Source organism: Ambystoma mexicanum, chromosome 2p (assembly GCF_040938575.1).
Source record: "Ambystoma mexicanum isolate Mex_15411 chromosome 2p, UKY_AmexF1_1, whole genome shotgun sequence".
Lineage (NCBI taxonomy): Eukaryota > Metazoa > Chordata > Amphibia > Caudata > Ambystomatidae > Ambystoma > Ambystoma mexicanum.
Genome location: NC_090923.1, coordinates 833,289,758 through 833,311,328, shown reverse-complemented (window position 1 = coordinate 833,311,328; position 21,571 = coordinate 833,289,758). Strand labels below are relative to the sequence as shown.

Genomic DNA, 21,571 nt, shown 5'->3' with positions numbered 1-21,571 from the left:
AATTTTAAAAACAGGAGAAAAACACACCTTAGTTTGAGAGTCCTAATTGAGGGGACAAAGTCCTAGGTTTCACAATGCAATTTTAAAAAATGCTCAAATTCTGCCACTCTAATTTCTTGTAACTACAATGCCATTTTTTGCTTTGGGCACCTACTTCAGTCCCTGTAACCAGTAAGCACTACAAAAAGCTGTAACCTACGTCGTAATACCTGCGGGTTTGGGCATATTAACAAATGCAATAAATAAATCAAAATAAATAAGGGGGGCATATCTCTGCAAAAGGTTTGTTACGCTAGAAAGAAACCATCTTCAGGGATTGAGATGGGTAAAACATTTTGTGGAATGGCATCTATCCCCATTACAGAATAACAGCTCTAGAAATGAGGAGGAGGGGTACAGGTGGCACAATGGAGTACAGTATTAGTGTATTATTTATTTATTTAATTTGTAAAGCACACTTTCAACCCAGAGGCATTGAGGCGCTGTTGACTTCTTTGTTGCAACTGAAACGCACAATCATTATGTATGGTACTTTGAGACAAAAGACGGTTTTCTGAGCGAACACCGACGCCTTTGTGTCTCCTTTGGGAAAGTTCTGCAGGGAACAAAGAATGTTCAGAAATAAATCTACTGGTTACCAGAGGAAAGAATAGACTGGACAGGTTCCTGTAGAGGATCAGGGCATTTAATCAGTGTATAAATGATTCAGTAGACATAATGCTGAACCTTAATCAGCTATTCTATGAGAATCCAGAGGCCTTTTCGCTCTTCATCAAAATTCATCTGAAGTTTGTGAGGGGTGATAAAATATGTCAAGCAGTATAGAAGTGAGTTTATAGTAAAAAATCCAAGCTTTCAAAAGATTGCACAGGCAGAATTTAAGATGGGCAAAGCCCAACATAGATAAGACAGAGCTTCAGGATGTGATAAAGAAGCCCAAGCAAACCTATACAAATAAAATTAAGAACTTTAGTTCGGTATAATACCTAGTAGAGGGAGGAAGAATGTTGGCCTGCATAAACCAGAAAATGATGTACATTACTGGAAATTGGTTAATATGAATAATTTCCAGGCTTTTGTGCAGGTCAACCCAATTGAAGAAATAACCTGGTAAATCATTGCACGCAGCTATACGGTGATCAGCACTATCGAGGCGATAAAGAAATGAATATGGATGATGTGAAGTTGAAATTAGACATAACTTCGTTTTGAAAGGCGACCCTAAATTATGGGGGCAAATACTGTTTGATATGTTCCAAGAAATTGAAAAGATGGAACAAACCTCAGAAAGCTGGAAACAGTCAAATATAGTAACAATCTATAAAAAAGGTAACAGAATTGATCCACTAAATTACTGCCCGATAGCCCTCCTCGCTTTAGATTCAAAGGTTTTTGCTTCAATCATTTTGAATGAAGTTAACATTTAGGTAAAGATAATAACATTCTGTGTCCTAATCATTTAGGCTTTCGGGTGGGAGTGGGTACAATTGCGGCCAGCTATGTAGTTAATCAGCTGTAGAATTTGGCCTGACTGCACAAAGAATGCAGCATATTTGCTGACATGATGAATTTTTCGCTGGCATTTGACTGTGTAAATAGAGGTCGGCTGTGGACTAAGCTAATGGATTGGAGCTTTCCAAAGGGCCTATTGAAAATTCTGGTATATCTTCACTCTGACACCACCATGAAAGTGCGATTAAATCAAGAGGGAGAATATACGTAACGTATACCCACGCAATGTGGCCTACGGCTGGGGTGCATTTTAGGTCCTGCTTTATTCAATTTAGGTTTGGCTGACCATGGGAAATATATTGAAGAGGCAGCTTTTATTCACCATGTCATTAACAAAGTAAAGGCACCTTGGATTTCCTACACATATGATTTTGTCCTATTGGATAGAGCAAAGATAAGGCTGCAAACACTTTTGAAGGCCTTTGCGTTTTTTTGTAAAGACAATGATTTGAACAGTAATGTAAGGAAAACTAAAGTCATTTCTTTACCCATGGGGCATTGGAAAAACCATGCCTAGTGGGTAGATTAATGCAAAATTGAGGTGGTGCAGGTGTTAAGATATCTAGGGTTTTTTATAACAGCTCAACTAAATAAGAACAGTCTAGTGAATCATCTAAAGGAAAAAGCTAGAAGTCTGGCAACTAGGATGAAGCACTTCCATTATACATTTGCGAAATGTTCACTTCTTCCGGTACATAAGTTCTATGAAGCTAAGATGGTGCCTGCCTTGATATATGAGATATAGATCTACCATTTGCTGGAGGATTTTGATTTTACTGTAATGGAAGGGTCTCATTTGGAAAAGGGTACTTTCTTTATCAAACTCGATTCCAATGGCTGTGTTAAGATTCGAGTTAGGTTTCATCTCTCTAAATGCTTGTATTCTGTGGAAAGAAATATTACTCTGCAATGTCAATGTCTGCCTTGACATTCTTCATATGCACAGTTGAAAGCAGCAGAGCAGGATTGTGTTGATTGGCACCTTACAAATTATCCTGGCGTGATAATTATGACCTAGATTATGATGAACGACTAGCGTTCAAGAAGCACCTTTGGAGGACAGGTTGGTGTGTGGCAGCGGATATTTTAGCGAAATACAACAGTATTTTAGACCTGACTAAAGTACATAAGAGGGTAAATGTGTGTGTCCCATACCTACGCAAATTTCCATCGAACACGTTTTGCAATTTACTGTTACGTTTTAGACTGAATCTCCTACAGACTAACGGAAATGACCTTATGTGGAGAAGCGAATTGGTCTATGACGATGTTTGTAGGCATTGCAAAGGAGATGTTGAATTAATAAAACACCTGAGTATATGTGGCTGTATGTACAGAATTTGTCAACTTGGGGCTGGCGTAAGAGCCTATATCAATTGTTATATTGTTTGTAGTTGACTGCTTATAAAGAGGCCGTCTAAACGTCTAATGAATAGGAATTGTTTTTTTAAAAATTATTAATTTGTGATTTTAAGGAATGTATGATATTTGTACGAGTTGTGAAAAAACTGATAGGATTTGTAATGTTATGTTTTATCACGTAATTGAACTGAGAAAGGTTTTAATTTTTGAAACCATTTACACAATAAAATAAAAGAAATCACTTGATGGCACCATTGGATTCATCACTGGTGCTTTATTAGTTTAACAGTTCAATCTGTACATTATAAAAAGGCTGATAGACCTGCAGCAGCAGGCACAGCTCAAGCATGATGAACATGGGAGTATCCAGAGAGGGAGAGCCAGAACCATAGGGAGAAAGCTGATCCACCTACTAAAGGCTATACCTTAGACACTGGCTGCGACTAGACTGGGAGGAGAAAAAGCTGAAGGCCTACTGAAGGCTTTAATCTTAGACCCCCCCCTCACCCCAGGAGCCAGAGACCGAGAACACAAAACCTGGAGAAGCTGAGTAGAAACCAGCCGCATAGAGGAACAACAGTGGAAACTATGGCCCAGAGACGCGCAACTGATGGGTGAAACTATCACAGCCTGACATAAACCCTAAGCTAGAGGGAAATAAATCTTACTTATAAATGTCTCAAATGTGGTATAATTTGCCCAGAAGGGTGACGCGCAGCTTGAGGGTGGCAATATCTTTTTCCAAATCTGTACCCTAAGCAATGGGGGGGATGAAATACTTGCTGGTAGCAGCTTGTAAAAAGTGTCATCCTTGTCCCAGGAGTGTGTCCTTTTGCTAGATGGTGTGAATATTGCAAGGGGGAGAGAGATACCTGCTGGTAGGTTAGACAACAAGTGATCTTGCAGCTCTCTCCGTGGGACTGATTACTACAGAAGCTAGATAGGCACTATATCCCCAGGACTACGACCCTCATAATTAGTTGGACGGTATTGCAGTGGTAATTCCTCGTTGGCAGAATTACCATTACCACCGTGGTGTCTGGAGGAATTACTGATATATGATGTCATTTCTAATGTGCCTGTACACAATTGTTTCTAGGCACTACAAAACAAGGGAGGGAAGACAAGACAAGACAAATGATCTTACTAGGCCTTGTGTCATTCAAATCGTGCAAGTGCGACAACGCAAAGTACGGGGGGAAGGGAGAGGGTAAAGTGCCAGGGAGAGGGAAAGGAGAAGTGCAATTGGGGCAGCATTGTTCTGGGTAAGTTCAAGAAGGCAGGGGACTGTAGAGGTTAAAGTCACAGTACCTAAGTGCACAGTAGGCCCGGAGGCACTGCAGGGGAGACTGACCATGGAAGAGCCTGGTACCCATTGAGACTGAGGGTAGCCAAGCAGTCTGCGCCACAGACCGGTGGTCAGCAAGGGGGGGGGGGGAGAAAGCAGAGGAGAAAGGGAAGGTCTTGAGCTGCTTCCAAGTTGCCATATTAAAACTTGGTTGGAGCATGCGCACACCACTTGCGGTAACAGTAATTCTGTCCGCCTCTGTGTCCCCCATAAAAGCACGTTCAGCTGGCAGCCCACGGCGCTGCTCCATGAGAAATGTGGCCCACCCACAGCCAGAACTGCCTGGAAAGGGCAAGAGGCTAAGGAAAGGGAGGTGGGTATGTATGGGTGTTGGGGAATGTGGGTGAATATGGGTGTTGGGGATGTGGAGGTGGGTGGTATGAGAAACCTCAAGGTGTCTCACCCGCCAGTCCCTGGGAATCAGTTATCCAGGTGGCCGGGACACGGCCATCGCTTTTAGATCCAGTTCCTGGGAGTGGACCAGTGCGGGAGGATCACCTGGATGAGGGGTCACCGGAGGGTGAGATGCGGTATCCCCTTGCCAATAACACCTTTTCCCCATCGTACATAGGAATTCAGCCCTCTTTCCACCCCCCTCGCAGCCCCCTTTGCGAGACAAACACTTTCTCACGGACAGGTCACCCTGAGCGACAACGGACTAACACCCGAGCTGTATACTTGACATGTCCCCAACACAAGGGTCAGGCAGAGTCAGACAATTACTGATAATTACACTCACACCTGACTTCCATCACACTTCCCCACATGGATAAAAGACGGAGCACAAAAGCACACTCTGAGCAAGGCAAAATGCACAAGGAAGCAGCAGTTCCGAGATGGCAGTTTAAACCAAGGTGAAAGGCGGCAAGACCAGAGAGAGTTACAAGGAGGGAACTACCTGTGACATTTTCAGAGAAGGACTGTGACTTTCACGAGACATTGAGGAAAAGAAACATAAGGCCGGGAATAACAGCAGAACAATGGTGCTGTGTGCGCCACAAGTACACAGGGCCCTCCTGTACTGAGAGCCAAGGCGGGGATAATCAATTGCAGCTGTGGTATTGTCCTTGGCTTGACAACAAAACAGCACCAGTGAACACAGCCGGTGAGTCGGGGAGACTGATAGCAGAACGGACTGTGTTACGAACAAGGTTGCAAGCCGTAACAGTGTATGATGAAAGATGAGGTGCATGTGATTGAACTTTTGTGAAACTGAAATAGATACCATACACAGAGCGGTCCTGCGCCATGTGGGTGCTCGTTCGAAGGTCTCCATGTTTGGTATCCAACTGAGCGTGTGAGAATTAATGAACTGTGAAATCGAAGTGGTCCTACAACAGGTCAAGCTAAATCCTGTGCACATTCGAAAGTCTTTGATAGAGATTGGTCTGAGCCCAGCTTAGGGAGACTAATTGTATAAAAGGGGATCAGAGCCTGGAAGAGGGGTATCCGAAGTGAACCGTGAGTCACCCAATGAGATATTGCTGTGGCAAATGTGAACCCGACTGAGGGATGCCTACAAACTAAAATTGGTCTGAGACCGGCTGAGGGAGGCTGATTATAAAAATGGATCTGAGCCCGGAAGAGGGGATCCAAACAAAGGATTGTGGTGAGAAAAGGGACCTGAGCCTGGTTGAGGGGGATCCGGGGTGAAGAGTGAATCCTCTTACTTGAATATTTGAAAAGGACCTTTTTTATTGTTCTTGGTGCATCAGGCCCTCTGAATCAAAGACTTTGAAAGTAAGAGACTTGGGCATAGAAGGCCCTGATGTTGGTAAAAGGAACTGTGTCCTCGTGCTGAAGAAGCCCAAGTGTGTGCTATGCTCGAGTAAACCGCCTTGTTCCGTGCTGAAAATGTGGGGAAGGAAGGCCAACATCCTGACTTATCATTTTGTGAACACGTCTTTATTTATAGTGACATTTCATCTCACTATTTGTAAATTAGAGGAACGGGTTGTCAACAGGTTTTTTAGTACAGTCCCTTTTATTTTGACAAGACTCCTCTAGGACTGCATTATTATTATTTGATGGTCGTAGCTTGCTCCCATCTTAGATTTAGGCTTAGTTAGGCGTTTATCACACCCTTGAATAAGGTTCAATAAACACCCCTGAACTGTGGTCGCTTGTGTCTGTTTTACTTTGATACCATGCCTTCCTTACAGTTGAAATGGGTGTTTAGGATGGATGTTTTTGACACTGCACTATTAAATACTTGGTCACTTGAAGCAATGCTAGGACAATCCTTTTTGCGTGAATGTGATGCATTCAAGGCGTGACTGTATACAAAGGTGAGCAGCAGGTGATTATCAATGTTTTCAGAAATAATTGTCAATTCTTGCCACCCCAGACGACCATCCCTTACCTCTTCCTGGTCACTGTGTGGCAGCACTGCACCTGCAGGTGTTGAGTCGTTGTCTTTTGGCCAAGGCATGTCCTCATCAGGGCGGACGGGGACATTTTGCCGGATGCATATGTTGTGCAGCATGGAACAGGCAAGAAATATTTGTTCAACCTTCTCTGGCATGTACATCAAGGCCCCTCCGGTCCTGTGTAGACACTGGAAATGACCCTTCAGTAGGTCAAAGTTCCGCTTTAGGCACAGCCTGGTTCTGGCGTGTGCCTCATTGTAGGCCACTTCCTGTGGAGTGCATGGATTGTGCACAGGTGTCATAATACATGGTGCTGGGAATATCCAGAGTCACCTGCAAGGGAAAAGGTCACAGGTGTCAGCCATCATTGTGGATTTGTTGCCTTTTTTTAAAAGCATATTGATGGTCACTCTGTGCATGTAGTTTGCATATACTGTCGTACAACATTGTTTCCATCCCAGTTATTGGATGCAGAGCCATTCACTAAGGGGTAACATATGCATTGTTGTGTTACACCCATGCGCACAGTTCACAACCGGCAGTCATCGCTCTCATGGTCTGTGATTGGCATTGCAGAGTGCATGTAGCATGTTGCTATCATGCGTGTGCCCTGATGGGTGATTTGTTGTTCTTGTGCATGTTTGCGGTGTTGCATTCCTTCGGCTTCACATACATGGTTACCAGATAACATAGCATTACTTTCTGCCAGTGTTGCATTGTCTTTATTTATTTGTATTTATTTTATTTATTTGAATTTATAAAGCGCCGAGCGACCCGTAGGCATTATTCCGCTGTTACAGAAGGTTGCTTAATACAATTAGGACAGGTGGTACATAGGCAATGATGCATACAGTGATACATGTACAATGGCAATGGTGAGAGGGTGTTCCGAGGTTACAGTGGAACAGTGTGGATTTGTAGAATGTATTAGTTAAATAGGTTTGTTTTTAGCAGCTTTCGGAACACTGTGAGTGATTCTTCACTTCTTAAGCTGAGAGGGAGCGTGTTTCAGGCTGTTGGGGCTAGTACTTCAAAGCTGGTGCCACCAGCTTTATCTCTGTTGAAAGCTGGGACAGAGAGCAGGTGAGAGTATTGGTCACGTTTAGGTCTGTGGGCTGGAGCATGGTGTATTCTGTCTACTAGGTAGGCTGGGGCAGTCTGGGCGCGGCATTTGTGTGTGATGGTGAGGGCCTTGAATGTTATGCGTTCTTTGATTGAGAACCAGTGGGCATCCTTTCTTGCTTGGGAGATGTGCTCTCTCTTGGGCACTGTTTTGTGCAATCTGTAGTCTGTTAATGTTCTTGGCAGAGATGCCTAGGAGGAGGATGTTACAGTAGTCCAGTTTTGCGCCAATTGTGGCTCTAGCGATGTTGGGGAGGTTGCTTGGCGATAGGTGGGGGGTTACTGCATTTATGATTTTTGTGGTTAGGGCAGCGGCGGATGAGATGGCGCTGACCTTTCTGTCCATAGATAGGGTGGAGTCCAGATATACCCTAAGGGTTTTCACTGCGGTAGATGCTGCAATGGTAGTGTTCTCGACACTGAAGGAATTGTACTTATCAAGTTTTTTAGGGCTTCTTTGGGGCCTGCTAGCAGAATTTCTGTTTTTTTGCCGTTTAAGCAGAGCCCATTTGCTGATATCCAGGCCTAGATGCGTGTGAATGTTAGCTGGAGGGTGTTAAGGCCTTGCTCATAATTCCCTGTTAGAGGGAGAAGAATTTGTGTGTCATCGGCATAGTTTGTAAAGGCTATGCCAAATTCTTCTAAGTCTCTGAAAAGTGGGAGGGTGAACAAGTTGTAAAGGGTGGGGCCGGTACAGGATCCTTGTGGTACTCCACACCCAATGGGGGAAGCTGAAGCTGAGGCTTGGTCGGAGAAGACCCTCATGGCTCGGCCCTCCAAAAAGGAAGTGATCCAAGCGGTAGCCTTTTGGGAAAAGTGGGCATTATCAGTGAGATGATTGCACAGGATCTTGTGGTCAAACAAATCAAAGGCAGCAGAGAGATCCAAGAGTAAGAGGAGTGAGGATTTGCCTTTGTCCATAGCTTCCAGTAGTTGGTTCTCAAGGTCTAGTAGGGCTGATTCAGTGCCGTGACGAGGGCGGAAGCCAGATTGTCTTTTATCTAGTATGTTGTGAGTTTCCAAGTACGACTGAATCTGGGTGGTTGGTTTGTGTGAATGTGAAGGGAATGGTTAATTCATTGTAAATGGTGAATAACTCTTTTGATTGTGAGTTGGCTTTCTCAATTCTGGAATTGTATGTGGAGGCTTTAGCTTTGGATATGGCCTGTTTGTAATGTTTGGCGGTTGTGAGGTATGTGTTTCTTGTGGTGGTAGATGGGTTTGTTTGCCATGCAGTTAGGGCTGCTCTTTTAGTGGTTCGGATATCCGAGAGTTCCTGTGAGAACCATGAATTCATGTGGAGTCTTTGCTTAGTGTTTTTCAGTTTGACTGGGGCTATAGTGTCTAATACATCTTTAAGAGTGGTGTTATAGATCTCTACTAGTTCTGTGGGATCGTGGGAGGTTGTGTGGGTAAGCACAGATGTTTCGAGAAGAGGGAGGATTCTTTCTATGGTGAGAAGCTCCTTGGATCTGGCCATGGTGGCTGGTGCAGGTGGGTTTGGGTTATTTGCAGTTTTAGATGGTATGAAGAAGTGCAGTAGATGGAGATCGGTCCATGGACGTGGGGTATTTGAGCTGATGTCTACCGCGGAGTTGTGATCTGCGATCCAATCTACTATACGACCTTTGGTGTGGGTAGAGTCGTTGACTAGTTGGGAGAATCCTAGGTTTTGGAGCGCTTTAGAAAGGGCTTTGCCTTTCTTGTCTTTGGGGTCTTTGAAGCCCAAGTTAAGGTCACCTAGGAGGAGGGCTCTTGTAGTTGTTTTGAGGTTAGCTCATAGGGTGGGGGGTGATGTTGGATTGGAAGTCGAGTGTTGGCCCTGGGGGCCGGTAAACAGTGTGGAGTGTTATGGTGTCGTTTGGCGATGTAGATATTTGTACTGATAACATGTCAAAGTTGTCAACTTCAGTAGTTTTTAATTGCCTGGCGTTGAGAGTTTCCCTAGTGATTATGGCAACCCCTCCACCTTTACTGTAGGTTCTATCTTGGCGCAGGATGATGTAGCCTGGTGGTAGGGTTTGGCAGATGGCAGGACCAGATGCTGCGTGTAACCAGGTCTCGGTGATGGCTAGGATGTCCAAATTCAGGTCGGTGATGAGATCGTGGATCTCCATGTTATGCGCTGGGATGGAACGTGCATCTATAAGTGCACATTGGAGTTGTGTTTCCTGATTTTTCCCTGGTTTTGTTTTAAGGGGGATGCTGGAGATGGTGGTAGTTTTGCTACGTGTTTATTGGAGTGTTGGTGGTGTCTGACGAGGTGGTGTGGCTAGGTATGTTTTAGATGTAGCTGAGAGGCGATGTGATCGGGTGCCTAGCCTTTGATTTCTCAAGTGGAGAGGCATGGGGTAAGAGTTGGTTTGTGCACTGTGGCGTGGGTGAAGAGCAAGGGTCGTGCTGTGTTGCATGGGAGCTGAGCAGAAGGGTGTAGATCTCCTGGAGGGTGTACCTATGGTTAGTGCTGAAAGGGATGGCGTGGGTGGTACGTTGTGGTGGAGTGGGAGTGTAGGAGACATGTTGTGGTGTGGGTACTTCAGGATTAGGTGATGGTTCTGTAGTCTGTTAACCTGGGCTGTATTATGGTGGACTGGCGCATTTAAGGAGGTAGGTTTTGCACCTTTGGGTGGGCGGCATATGTTTCAGGGCAGTTGGCAGTTGTTCAGGGCTGTGCAATAGGCATTACATCGTACATTTCAGGGGAGGTAGTGTTTAGCAAAAAAGCTTTGCTGTAGGCATTACAGTATAGTTGACAGGCATTATTGCGTGGGCGGCTATATTTGAAAAGCAGGCCATGGGCAGAACAGGGCAGGCAGGGTACAATGCAGGAGGGCAATATTTTCCAATAAGCAAGATGGTAGGCACATTCGGATGGAAAGCGTACAGTACAGAGAGGCAATGCTTTCAAATGCAAGGTATAATAAGGCAATACTTTCAAATGCAACGGTAGTGAGCAGATCAGAGTGGGCAGCGTATGAGTAGGCAGTGGGCAAATTGGCAGCATTACGATGTGACGGCAAACATTTCAGAGTGGGCGACAGCTATATGAGAAGTCAGGCAGCGGGCTTGTTAGCGTAGGTATCATACATTTAGTAGGCAGACGTATTATTAGAGCAATATAGCAGCAGCGTAAAGCTGCTTGAATGTTACGAGATTGTTAGCATGTGAGACGTGACCGCTCTTAGCAGCGCTCAATGGCACAGAGTGGGACGTGTGCCGGTTTGATCCTCGGCTTATGCAAGGCGGGGAGATTGAGACTGTTGGCAAGTAGTGAATAACAGCCTCTGTGTGCAGGGTATGATGGGTTAGCATCTGCTATGATAGTTGGACAACGATTGATGAGCAGTTCCATTAAGTTGGTGGGGCATGCTGTTACCGACTTGCTATGCAGAAAAAGGTCAGTTTGTGATAAATGTTGGAGGCTGTGACTGTGGTAAATGCAGCAATACTGCTGTAGTTGTTTTAAAAGTGGATCATGAGTGATGGAAGTGATAGATTACAAGGCTTGGAGAGGTTGACTTACCGCAGATTGGCGATGCGGGCGTGCCTGAATGGGGTTAGAACGGGTGTTGAGATGGGCTGAAGGGGGGATCCCCTTAGCTCTCCCGGCTCCGATAGGCTCGGACAGGCGTGTAGCCTTATTTGCAAGCTTTGCTGCAAAAGCCGGCTCGACCTGCCGGCAAGTTCTGATTGGGACTTGTGGTGGAGGTGAACCAATCAGCATGGGTGAGACCAGCAAGTAGGGCGAAGGGGATCTCTTGATCATGTGTCGGCCATCTTTTGGTGAGGTAACCCTCGTGGTTGCCAATGGCGGCGAGATGGAACGTTCAAAATACGTTCGGATTCAGATGAAGCACACTGGAAGCATGTGGCTGACTGGAATGTAGACAAAATATGCTGGCTTATGCAGTGTTGAGCTGCGGCATTCAATGTGTAGGTATGTGTCTTCTTTAATTGTGGTTCCTGCAGTCCTTTGAGTGTGTATTGCTTGCTTGTTGGGGCAATATGCTTCGCTATGCAACATTCCCTCTAAGGGTGGTGGTGAGTGGGACCGCACAGGGAGGGACTCCCTTCTTTGGGGTAGGGCCTTACAAACCATAACCCCTGAGAAGAGGAAGAGTGAAGGAAACATGGAGTACCAACAGGTTGGCATCCACTCATACTAGGAAGAAGAAGAAGAAGAAGAATGAAGGAGTATTAACGATCACTCCTCCATTGGAAACATGCATCACTGAGAAGAGTTGGAACCATGGACTCACGAAACATTCTTCATGGAGATTGAGGAAGGACAACAATCTACTGCTGGGGAGGACCCAGCCAGATAGTAAAAACCTTGAAGAAAGACTTGCAGAAGAGGGAAGCCGACGCTCAGCAGGTGTAGCCCGGGAAGTTCAAACCCTGCCGGAAGAGACCAGTGGAAGCAGGCTGGTCCTCGGACGAGGCGGCGTGGCAAGGCAGAAGCAGTCCAGAAGCCAGCAGCGAGCTGACTCACATGAAGGTCTGCAAGATCCAGCTGGTGGCATGACTTCATGGAGGTGGACTGTGCGATCCGCAAACGATGCTTGGACTGCCGAGCAGAGGGCTCTGCAGAGCCACGTGAAGCACAGGAAGCATTTATAATAACGAAAGTCAAGAAGAATTAGGGAGTCATCTCCCTCGTCTCAGTAATTGGGAAAACATTGAAGCAAGTGAAGAATACTACGGGAGTCATCTCCCACATCCCAATAATTGGGAAAACATTAAAGCAAGTCAAGCAGATTTTGGGAGTCATCTCACTCATCTCAGTAATTGGGAAAACATTAAAGCATGTCAAGGAGACTTCGGTAGTCATATCCCTCGTCTCAGTAGCTGGAACACCAGTAAAGTCAACCAAGAAATCTACAGGACTTGTGGTACTTGTCCCAGTAAAAGGAGAGAGACACTAACAGAAACCCAGTGGGGAAAAGAGCAAGATCCTGACAAAGTGAAACACAGAACATTGAATCATTGGACATTTAAGAACGACTGGAAGAGCCCCCTTAAGGAACTACAGGGGTTGATTAAGAATATCACTAGGAACTTATGAAGATAAGTTACTAAGGCTGAGTAAGCCTTCCCAGGAGAAGGAAGTCATTCTCCTGGACCCCTTTTTGTTTGCTGAACCTTTTTCTGTAGTGGTAGGGTCAGCGTAGACTAGTTTTTGGACAGGGGACGGACTAGTTTGAATTGGACAACATCACTGACGATGAGCACCAAAGTTCGATTTCTATTAGGCAGGCAAACCCACCCCAACCCTTTGTTATAGGGACAAATGGGCCTTTTTTCTATTAGCGTAATGAAGTGTTGGTTAAAAATGCCAATCTCTTTGCCCGCCTCCTCCTGGCCTACCACAGCAGCCCATATCCATTTCTGTTGACTTCTGTGGCTCTCCATGTGTGCAGGCAGTGTACTCTTCCGCAGGACCATGGCATCATGTATGGAATGAAGGAAGCAGACACAGCAGTGTAAGATCACAAGGTCTGTATCGCAGGTGAACTGAACATTCATGTAGTGATGCTGCTTCCTGTTGTGGTATACCTCTTTGGATGCCTGGGGACAACCAATGCCACATGGGTGCAGTCCAGACCAGCAATTACGTTGCGCAGGTGGGCTGCTGTATAGAAACGTGCCTTTGTGGCATTGATCTGTGCCAGGGCGGTGGGCAGGGAGATGTGCCGGAAGGCATGGCGAAGGAATGCCTCCAGCACCTGCATAATCGCATATTAAAATGGTACGACGTCCTTTCATCGCCTGCCTGTTCATCCCCAGGCGTTTTAACGTGCACATTCCATCGAATGTGCTCATCATATTTTTTAGGAGGGGGTGGGAAAGGGCAGATAAGGGTTTGGGCGGGTGGGCAATAGCAAACAATAAGTGTGGGGTATTGGGGTACCACCCGGACTCCCCCAAAAAATAAAAGGATGTGCACATTCGATGGAATGTGCACATTAAAAAGCCTGGGGATGAACAGGCACTCAATGAAATGACATGGAACCATTAAAATGCGGGTTGGGACATGCCATGCAGCATGCCTACAGTGGGCTGGTAGGTGCCACTTGCAAGGAAATGAAGGACAGACACAAGCTTCAGCAGGAGCGGTAAGGATCTGTATGTTGTCATAGATCAGAGATTGTAGCTCTATTTATGGTCTCCTTGTTCATCCGGTACAGGGTAATCTGCTGGATAGTAGTTAATGTCCAGGGTGCCGGTCTGACCCAGGGAATTTGCCCTCACCTTGCATGGTGTCTCCTCTGTGCCCTGTGCTGCTATTCCTGCCTCAGCAGCTCAGTGTGGAGCCGAAGGAGCTGCATGTGCCAGTTAGCGACAGGATGTTGCAGGCCTTTTGTAGTCTTTCAGAGGGACTGGGTGCACCGGTGACTTGTTTTCCATCACCTGTATGCATGTAACTCCACCACTTAGGTGGAGGTAACAGCACTGTGTTTTCGGCAGAATTTCTGCCCTTTTTCAGCAGTATTTTGACTTGTGATACAGCGGAAATACCGTTTTCACTCTTGGCAGTAAATCTGCTGGCGGGACGAATTCCGCTAGATGTTGGCAGTAATTCCACCGGCTGTATTTCAACCGGCAGAAATAGCGGCATCTCCTTACTCAGCGGTGTGATCAAAGTGGTGGTAATTCTGTTACCGCCACGTTTACTGCATACCACCAAACTCATGATGTGTTAAATTAGAGAATCCTAAAAGGACAATGGTCCCTTAGATAGACACATGTAACATTTGTGAAAAACCCATCGTTACATGTTTAGTATAGTTATTCCTCTTGAGTTTTAATTGGAACCCCAAGCCCTGAAGGCATTTATCTAACTCCATCCCGTTACTCGTAAATAAACATGATGAATGATGCATTTCTGACTCTTGTGTTCTGTTGACCCTACATAACACCACCCAGAATAGTGGAAAGGCGTTTACACATCCTGTATTTGAGTATGGCATTAAGTAGCTATGTTGACAGAACTAATCTCTTTAGGCGGACATTGTAGCTTTTTGTAGCGGACAGTATGGCACTGAATAGAAGTTAGTCTCCAAGACTTCAGTAATTGGATGCATTTATTTAAATTTATTTTATTGTGCATTTGTAAGGCGCTTATACATCAAGTGAATTGTGTTTCAAAGCGCCCGCAACAGGGAGGAAGCATGGAAATGAAATGCAAATATAACAAAGATAGGGGCATCCTACTAGGCCTTGTGATTATTCAGAACGTGCAAGTGCAGAGAGAAAAGGGATGAGGAGGGTAAGTGCTAGGTGTGCCCCGCAGGAAAATGCTAGGGGGTAAGCAACTTTTAAGTGATTTGGGGATAGTGGTCAACTGCTGGTAAGTGCAGGCCTGTGATAGCGCAGGCAAGTGGGTACCCCAAGGCAAGTGCTGGGAGCACGAGGGGGCTGAAGGCGATTGGGTGTGGGAGGCCATGACCCAGGTGGACACATAAGGGCCCTGGTCACCAATCTCAGCAACTGTGGGGTTTAGCAGAGGGAGGGCGTGACGAAGGTAGGAGGAGGTGAAAAGGAAGGTCTTGAGGAGCTGCCGGAATATGAGGAGATCCGGCTCAAGAGGAAGGGGGGGAGGGTGTTCCATATGAGGTAGCCAGCAGAAGAAAGAGATCGGCCACCAGCTCGCTGGTTCGCAAAGTGCTTGATACACAGAGAGCTGGTGCCGGAGGAACATAGAGATCTGGAGGAAGATTATTTAGTGAGAGCCAGTTGTATATAGAGTGCTCCCCGGGTCCCAGACAGCCTTATGGATTTGATTTGATCCTCGCAGCAACCGGGAGCCAGTGGAGAGATTTTGGGGCTGGAGAAATGCGGTCCCTGGGCTTGAGACCAAGCATAAGTCTTGCAGCCCGATTCTGGATTAGCTGGAGGGGTCCTAGTGAAGAAGAGGGTAGATTAAGGAAGATGCTATTGCAGTAGTCTAGCCTAGAGAGAACCAAAGCTCTAGAGACATTGAGCTTCTGGGGTACCCTGTTAGGATTCCATTAGCAGAAAGGCAGTGATAACTACATTTTTGGCTAATACCCCACTGATAGACATGTGTAAAGCCCAAATAACTTTTTGCCTAGCCAAGGATGCAAAAGTGAACACACTTACATGTAAATATAGGTATTGAACCATTGGGATATTTTATAGATTGACTTGTGACTCTTCCAGCCTCCCTGGAGGTAGGCTGTTCCATGGCTCATTTCCCTTGAATCACATGCTAGTTTTTCAGGTGGAGTTACAGCAGACCTAGGGCAGTTGGTTAAAGAACATAGTGGCTTTAGAAAACAGAATCTTTATGTTGGTACAGTAAACAAAAATGATTGTGATAGTATATATTTGAATCTGTGCTGGAGAACTATAGTTACAGGTTAGTAACCTTATTTTACTCATTGTAGTGACTCTTCTACATTTAGTCAATGTTTGCCTTCTAAGAGTCGCCCCGTCCACCATTCTCCATTTCTTCTTGGTTGCAGCATTCATGCTATTCACACAGGTTTTCCAATGCTTCTTTGATGTCTGTGTATCCTGCATGTCAGAAGTAGAATGGAGATCATGGACTACTAGTACAATAGTAACTAGTGACTAGTGTAATCGAGTAATTGCATTTGGAGAATATTCAAACAGCCATGGCAGTCTAAAGATATAAATGTTGGAGGTCCACAATTAGAAGTAAATGGTTTATCCGCTCTGTGATGCATATTTTCCACACGTGCACACTACCTGTTTCCCCTAACCATGAACACCTGCATTACTCTGTACTTGTACTCATTCCTCTATCCAGGAAGCAGGAAACGGATGTATGTGATTTCACCGAATCGATTTCTCCTAATGGTGAAATCTTCAACAACAACAAAAAATCTTTGTTTTTTTATTATGCGGTTAGAGCCCCCACCCCTCCCACTTCCCCCTACCTTATCCTATACCCTTACCCCACCCCATCTGTTTTAAAATGTAACCACTTACCCAACCAAATTTGAAGAAAAAAACTTCAAAGATCTCTCATTTGGGGAAATGGTATTCGTGAAATGTACAGTTATGCACAATCTTTTGGCATGACTTGAACAGCTTTGCTGGGGAGGAGCTGTGCATGCACATTGCCATCCGTTGGCTTAAATAGTATTGTTAGGTAAGATTTAGATTTGCAAATAATCCTTTAAAACCCAATATATTCTGGACCTTGTTTGCCATCCGCTTGCACTGCATGTTATACCACAATTGAGTTGTGAGATAGTTCCATGTCCTTTAGTTTGTAAGCCATAAGAAACATGTCTGCTTCATTTAGTGGAATTGATATTTTGTCTTTTTAGAACATTTCTATGGGAAGGAGTGTAAGACTGCCAGATGATCAAGTTGTTTATTTATTGGACATCATCTATTTCTTTTGGTTAGATGTTGGCAGAGGATGCTGAAGCGGGTGCAGAGGATGAGAAAGATGTGGAGGAATTGAAAAAACAAGGCATTAATCCTTTACCAAAGCCTCCCCCAGGAGTGGGATTACTGCCTACACCATCTCACCCACCGGGGCCTCCCCCAGGGCCGCCACCACAATCTGGTCCACTCCATGGGCAACAAGTCCCACCCCCAGGTCCACCTCCAGCCCCACATGGCTTGCCACCAGGACTGCCCCCAGGACCACCATGCCTTCCACCTCCGCCACCATTATCTGTTCCACCACCAGGACCACATGGTCCACCACCAGGCCTCCCTCCAGGGCTACCACCTCCAACATCACCAAATGGCCCACCAATGTCTGGAGGTCCGGGATCCGGGGGTCCTATGCTGGTGGATGCAGTACCTGCTGATGACAATTCTAGTGGTTCTATGATGTTGGGTCCACTACCAGACTGTCCTGTTCATATTAGCCCCTTGCCTGAGGTTACTTTGTCCGAGGAAGAATTACCAGGTGGACAATTACCCAGTGATTCTCCAACACCAGCACCACCACCTCCGACAGGGGGTTCACCTCCACCAGAAGAGGAGAATAAAGAAGATGGTGATGATGATGATGATGAATTGGAAGAACTTGATCCAATGTGCCAAAGGAAAATTCCATCTTTATTTGAAATTGTTGTGCGCCCTACACCTCAACTGGCTCATAAACTAGGCGTTAAAAGGTATAGAACAAATATTTTTTTCATTATGTCATGAGTATGTGGAATTGTTGATACACTGTGTTTGAAGTGAAAAGATGTGACCACATTGATCTTGTACTGCACGCAGTATGTGAAGGAGTAGAAAATATTCTATACCTAAGAGTGCAAGATCCCCATCACCCACAAGTGGGGGAGTTTCTAGAGGGTTACAACACCAGGAGCAGTGTGTTGGCAGGAATCCCTCCCATAGAACTAAACCTGGGATCTCATATGTATCATGGTATGCATGGGGTGTTCAACTGTATAGGATTGTAGCACATAGGACCTGAACTGGTACTAAACAAACTCCAACATATAATTATTTTGGAATAGAGAGCAGTTTGCCGTGTCATGAGAGCTTTCATAGCCGTGACTAGACAAGAGAGCTTTCATAGCTGTGACAAGCTCCAGACAGCCGTCTAGGGAAGTGTAGTTGGTGCCGAATAAGCTGACTTATATTGGCAATTAACCACAGTTCTTTACATCAAAAGCCTTTATTAGAGTCCTCTCGTAAGAACATGCGTCTCATCAAACCTGCACTTTTATGAATGTGGGTTTTCCGAAATCTATTCAGAACAGAAAATGGAAACTGCTATATTTTCCACCCAGGTTTATCGAACAAGTCTTAAGAGAATGTGCTATAGCGCAAGCATGGCTGTCCAAATGACAATGCAGAACCCTCCTGTAGAGAAAAACCACCAGCCTTCCCCTTTGCCACAGCCCAGGTTCAACTGAGAACTTGAATGGGTATCCTCACGACTTGCGCTCACTTACTAAAGACATAACGGACAAAAAAGGTTAAAGCATGAAAGCACTTAGTGGGTGCTTAGTTTATTCGTATTGGTAAACAACTTAAAACCAGTAATACGAAACCATAATCTAGGAGTAAAGATTAGTATTAGAAAGTTGTCATACCAATCTTAGACAATATTACACACCATACAAACCATCCCACACACAAATAATCCACAGAGTAGATGTTACCTAATTACACACTGTGAGTGGTCAATAGGGAAAAAACATCCAACTACACATCACATCTACCACCAAGGCAAAAGCACCACAAACTCGAAAACATGATAGCAGTTGAACACAGCACTACATCAAGGATAGCACCAACACCCTTACCAAGGTGCTGGACAAGAGAGCATGGCCCTTAACACAGTTGGCCTATGACCCAATGAAACACCGCCCCAATGCCAGGCGGCAATCCTTCTGGTAGTATGCTGCACTGAATGTGGCTTCTGCCAAATCTTGCTCACCTTCCCAAAATGTCTTTTTGAATGTGTAAACCAAATCTACCAGCAGGTCTTAATGCAATGACCTCTAATAGGACTCCTTACTCCTGCTGAGGCTCATCTGGCGTGAGAACTCCCAAGAACTTTGGAAGGCCAAGCTTTCTATCATGGAAGGCCCTTGCAGAGCGAGGGATATCATCCTCCGTTTCACTAGATGAATCCTTGTGCAGAGTGTCCAAGAGATCCTGTGGCGCCGAAGGGGCTGCCGGAGCAGGCATCGTCAGCTGCCTGTGCAGCATAGGCTTAGATGGGTGTGCCGGTGCAGGCTGAACCATCTGAACACAACCTTGCTCTGGAGACTGCGGAACGCTGGGGCCCATGGTAGTGGTCTTGGGGTGGTTGGTGCTGTGGCTGGGAGGTGGGGGGACATGAGGCATTTATTCATGAATGATCCCCTTAATGTAATCTGCCATTGTTCAGATGGATTTTCGGAATCCATCCAGAGGTTGGATTCTGGAGGCCACCACATTATAGTTACAGGGAGAAGAGACTAACTCCTTAAAGAACGAGAAACAGAGCAGTAAGGCTTAAACTCGTGAAAGAGTCAGACTGTTCTAGGGCTACAATGTGACACACTCCGAACACTCCAATAATCCAAGTTGGACAGAAGATGTACACAAAGATGCAATTATTTATTAGGTCTTTGAATATACTCCAAGCAATGAAAACCTCAGGTATCTATTGTCATACAACTACTACTTATTCATATCCATGCATTCACTGTTTGGGGATTCTACTAACCGAACACCTTTAAAAGAGTGATGCAATTGGAAGCAAGGTTAAGAGCAAGTGAAGAAAGAACAATTAAAAGCTGAACACGACGCGCAAGTGACCCAGATGTGGTCGAGACACAGGCACCTCAAGACAGTGACTGTGTGAACCAAAGTTGGGAAACTCCTGACACAGGAGGCGCAATGTCTAAACCCATTTCATCACCAGTGTATGCTGGCTCTGTGGTTGTGAAGTTTCGGGGTATCTGCGACTAGTTTGAGAAAAAAGAAGGGGAAGCTAGCTGCGACTGAAAAACGTGGCACAGCTGTGCAAGGCATCCAGCCCGTCTATCCATTAAAAAGGACTGATGGATGAGTGGGAGGATGCTGCATCTGCTTGCTTGTCTAAGTATGCCCTTGCGTGCTTCAAATTTAAAAGGGAAGATCATTTTTGCGTTGCAACTGGCTACGGTCCTGTCCCTGTGCGCTTGGCTCCCATCAGTATGGAGGAAAGTGGATTGGACAGCACAAAGCATTTAGAGAAGTCGACTCACTGAGGGGCACAGAGTGTTGGATGTTTCAGTATTTTTAGGGCTGGAGGTGCATGATCACATGCGTGCGAAGGCCCTGTTTGTGCACATGCACAGTACTGCGACAGAATGCCGGAGGCTGTAGTTTCCACGGAGGGCGGGGCCCATAGTACAGAGCTGGGTCATCTCACTGGCTATTGTAGTAGTTTTGGGAATAGTTTGTCTTGCTTCCCATAGTGAGTGGGCAGGGGGTGCAGGAGTCAAAGTTTATTCTGACACAACGCGTGGGGGACCAAGGTAAGTGGTGAGGTTGAGGCATGACAATGAGGTTTTATTTGATTTTCATACTCGTCAGTATATCGAGCTGTCTTATGTTTTTGGCAAACCTTTCTCTGCCAGCCGAACACTCACGCCATGTATCGTGGGGAATAAAAACATTGACAGAAGCAAATCTATGAAATCTTCTAAACAAATGTTTGTCTCTTATGCCATTTTAGGCAAAGGGATTTTGCACACATTAACTGAATAGGCAGGAGTTGTCCAGCCAGGAAGGCTTACGGGTTGAGTATGCAACCATTTGCGCTACAGATGTTTTGGATATGACTCCCATGATTGCTTGCCATTGCCTTTGACGGTTGGGCTGATGGGAGTTGTTGTTGAAAACATTTGGAGAGGCAAAAGTTAGACCTGTGCGTTAGTGTGTGAAACATGAGCCAGGTGCAGGGGGGCGTTACGTTAGCCGTGTGAATTATTCTTCAGATGCAAGATTCCAAGACCGTTAAAATTGGGTAGTTTATTTATGGAAGGGGCATCTTGTGTGTGATAAATGTAGGTAGTGAGGGTTTGCGTGTGGGGTCATCTGAGTGGAAGACTGCATGGGAAGGTGTCAAACAACCTTGACTGGGGTGCACTGTGCTAGCCCTGCCACTGTGCCACCCACAGCATCAGTATGTTGTTTTATTGTAAATGGTGTCTCTTTTTTCCAAGCAGAGGTCGGGTTTCAAAGTGCCTCGGGTGGTGGTTCCTGATAGGAAAGGCATGGGAGGGGTGCCCCTCAAAAACTAAAAGGCCCTGAAAACCTTATTCAACAGCAAAATCAAGCAAGTGTGAAAGAGCCAGCATTTATTACCTATGGCGGAAAGGTAGAAGCCCATTCACATAGGTTAAACCTA

At 45.5% G+C, this 21,571-nt stretch overlaps 1 protein-coding gene across 2 annotated transcripts in view; it reads left to right on the top strand.

Annotated features, from left to right (window-relative positions):
* ZC3H4 (zinc finger CCCH-type containing 4) overlaps positions 1-21,571 on the top strand; it is a 748,106-nt gene that overhangs the window by 612,202 nt on the left and 114,333 nt on the right. For both annotated transcript variants that reach the window (XM_069644536.1, XM_069644535.1), the window contains exon 11: positions 17,119-17,843. In XM_069644536.1, the coding sequence (XP_069500637.1) occupies positions 17,119-17,843 (725 nt within the window). The remainder of the gene's footprint in view (positions 1-17,118; positions 17,844-21,571) is intronic.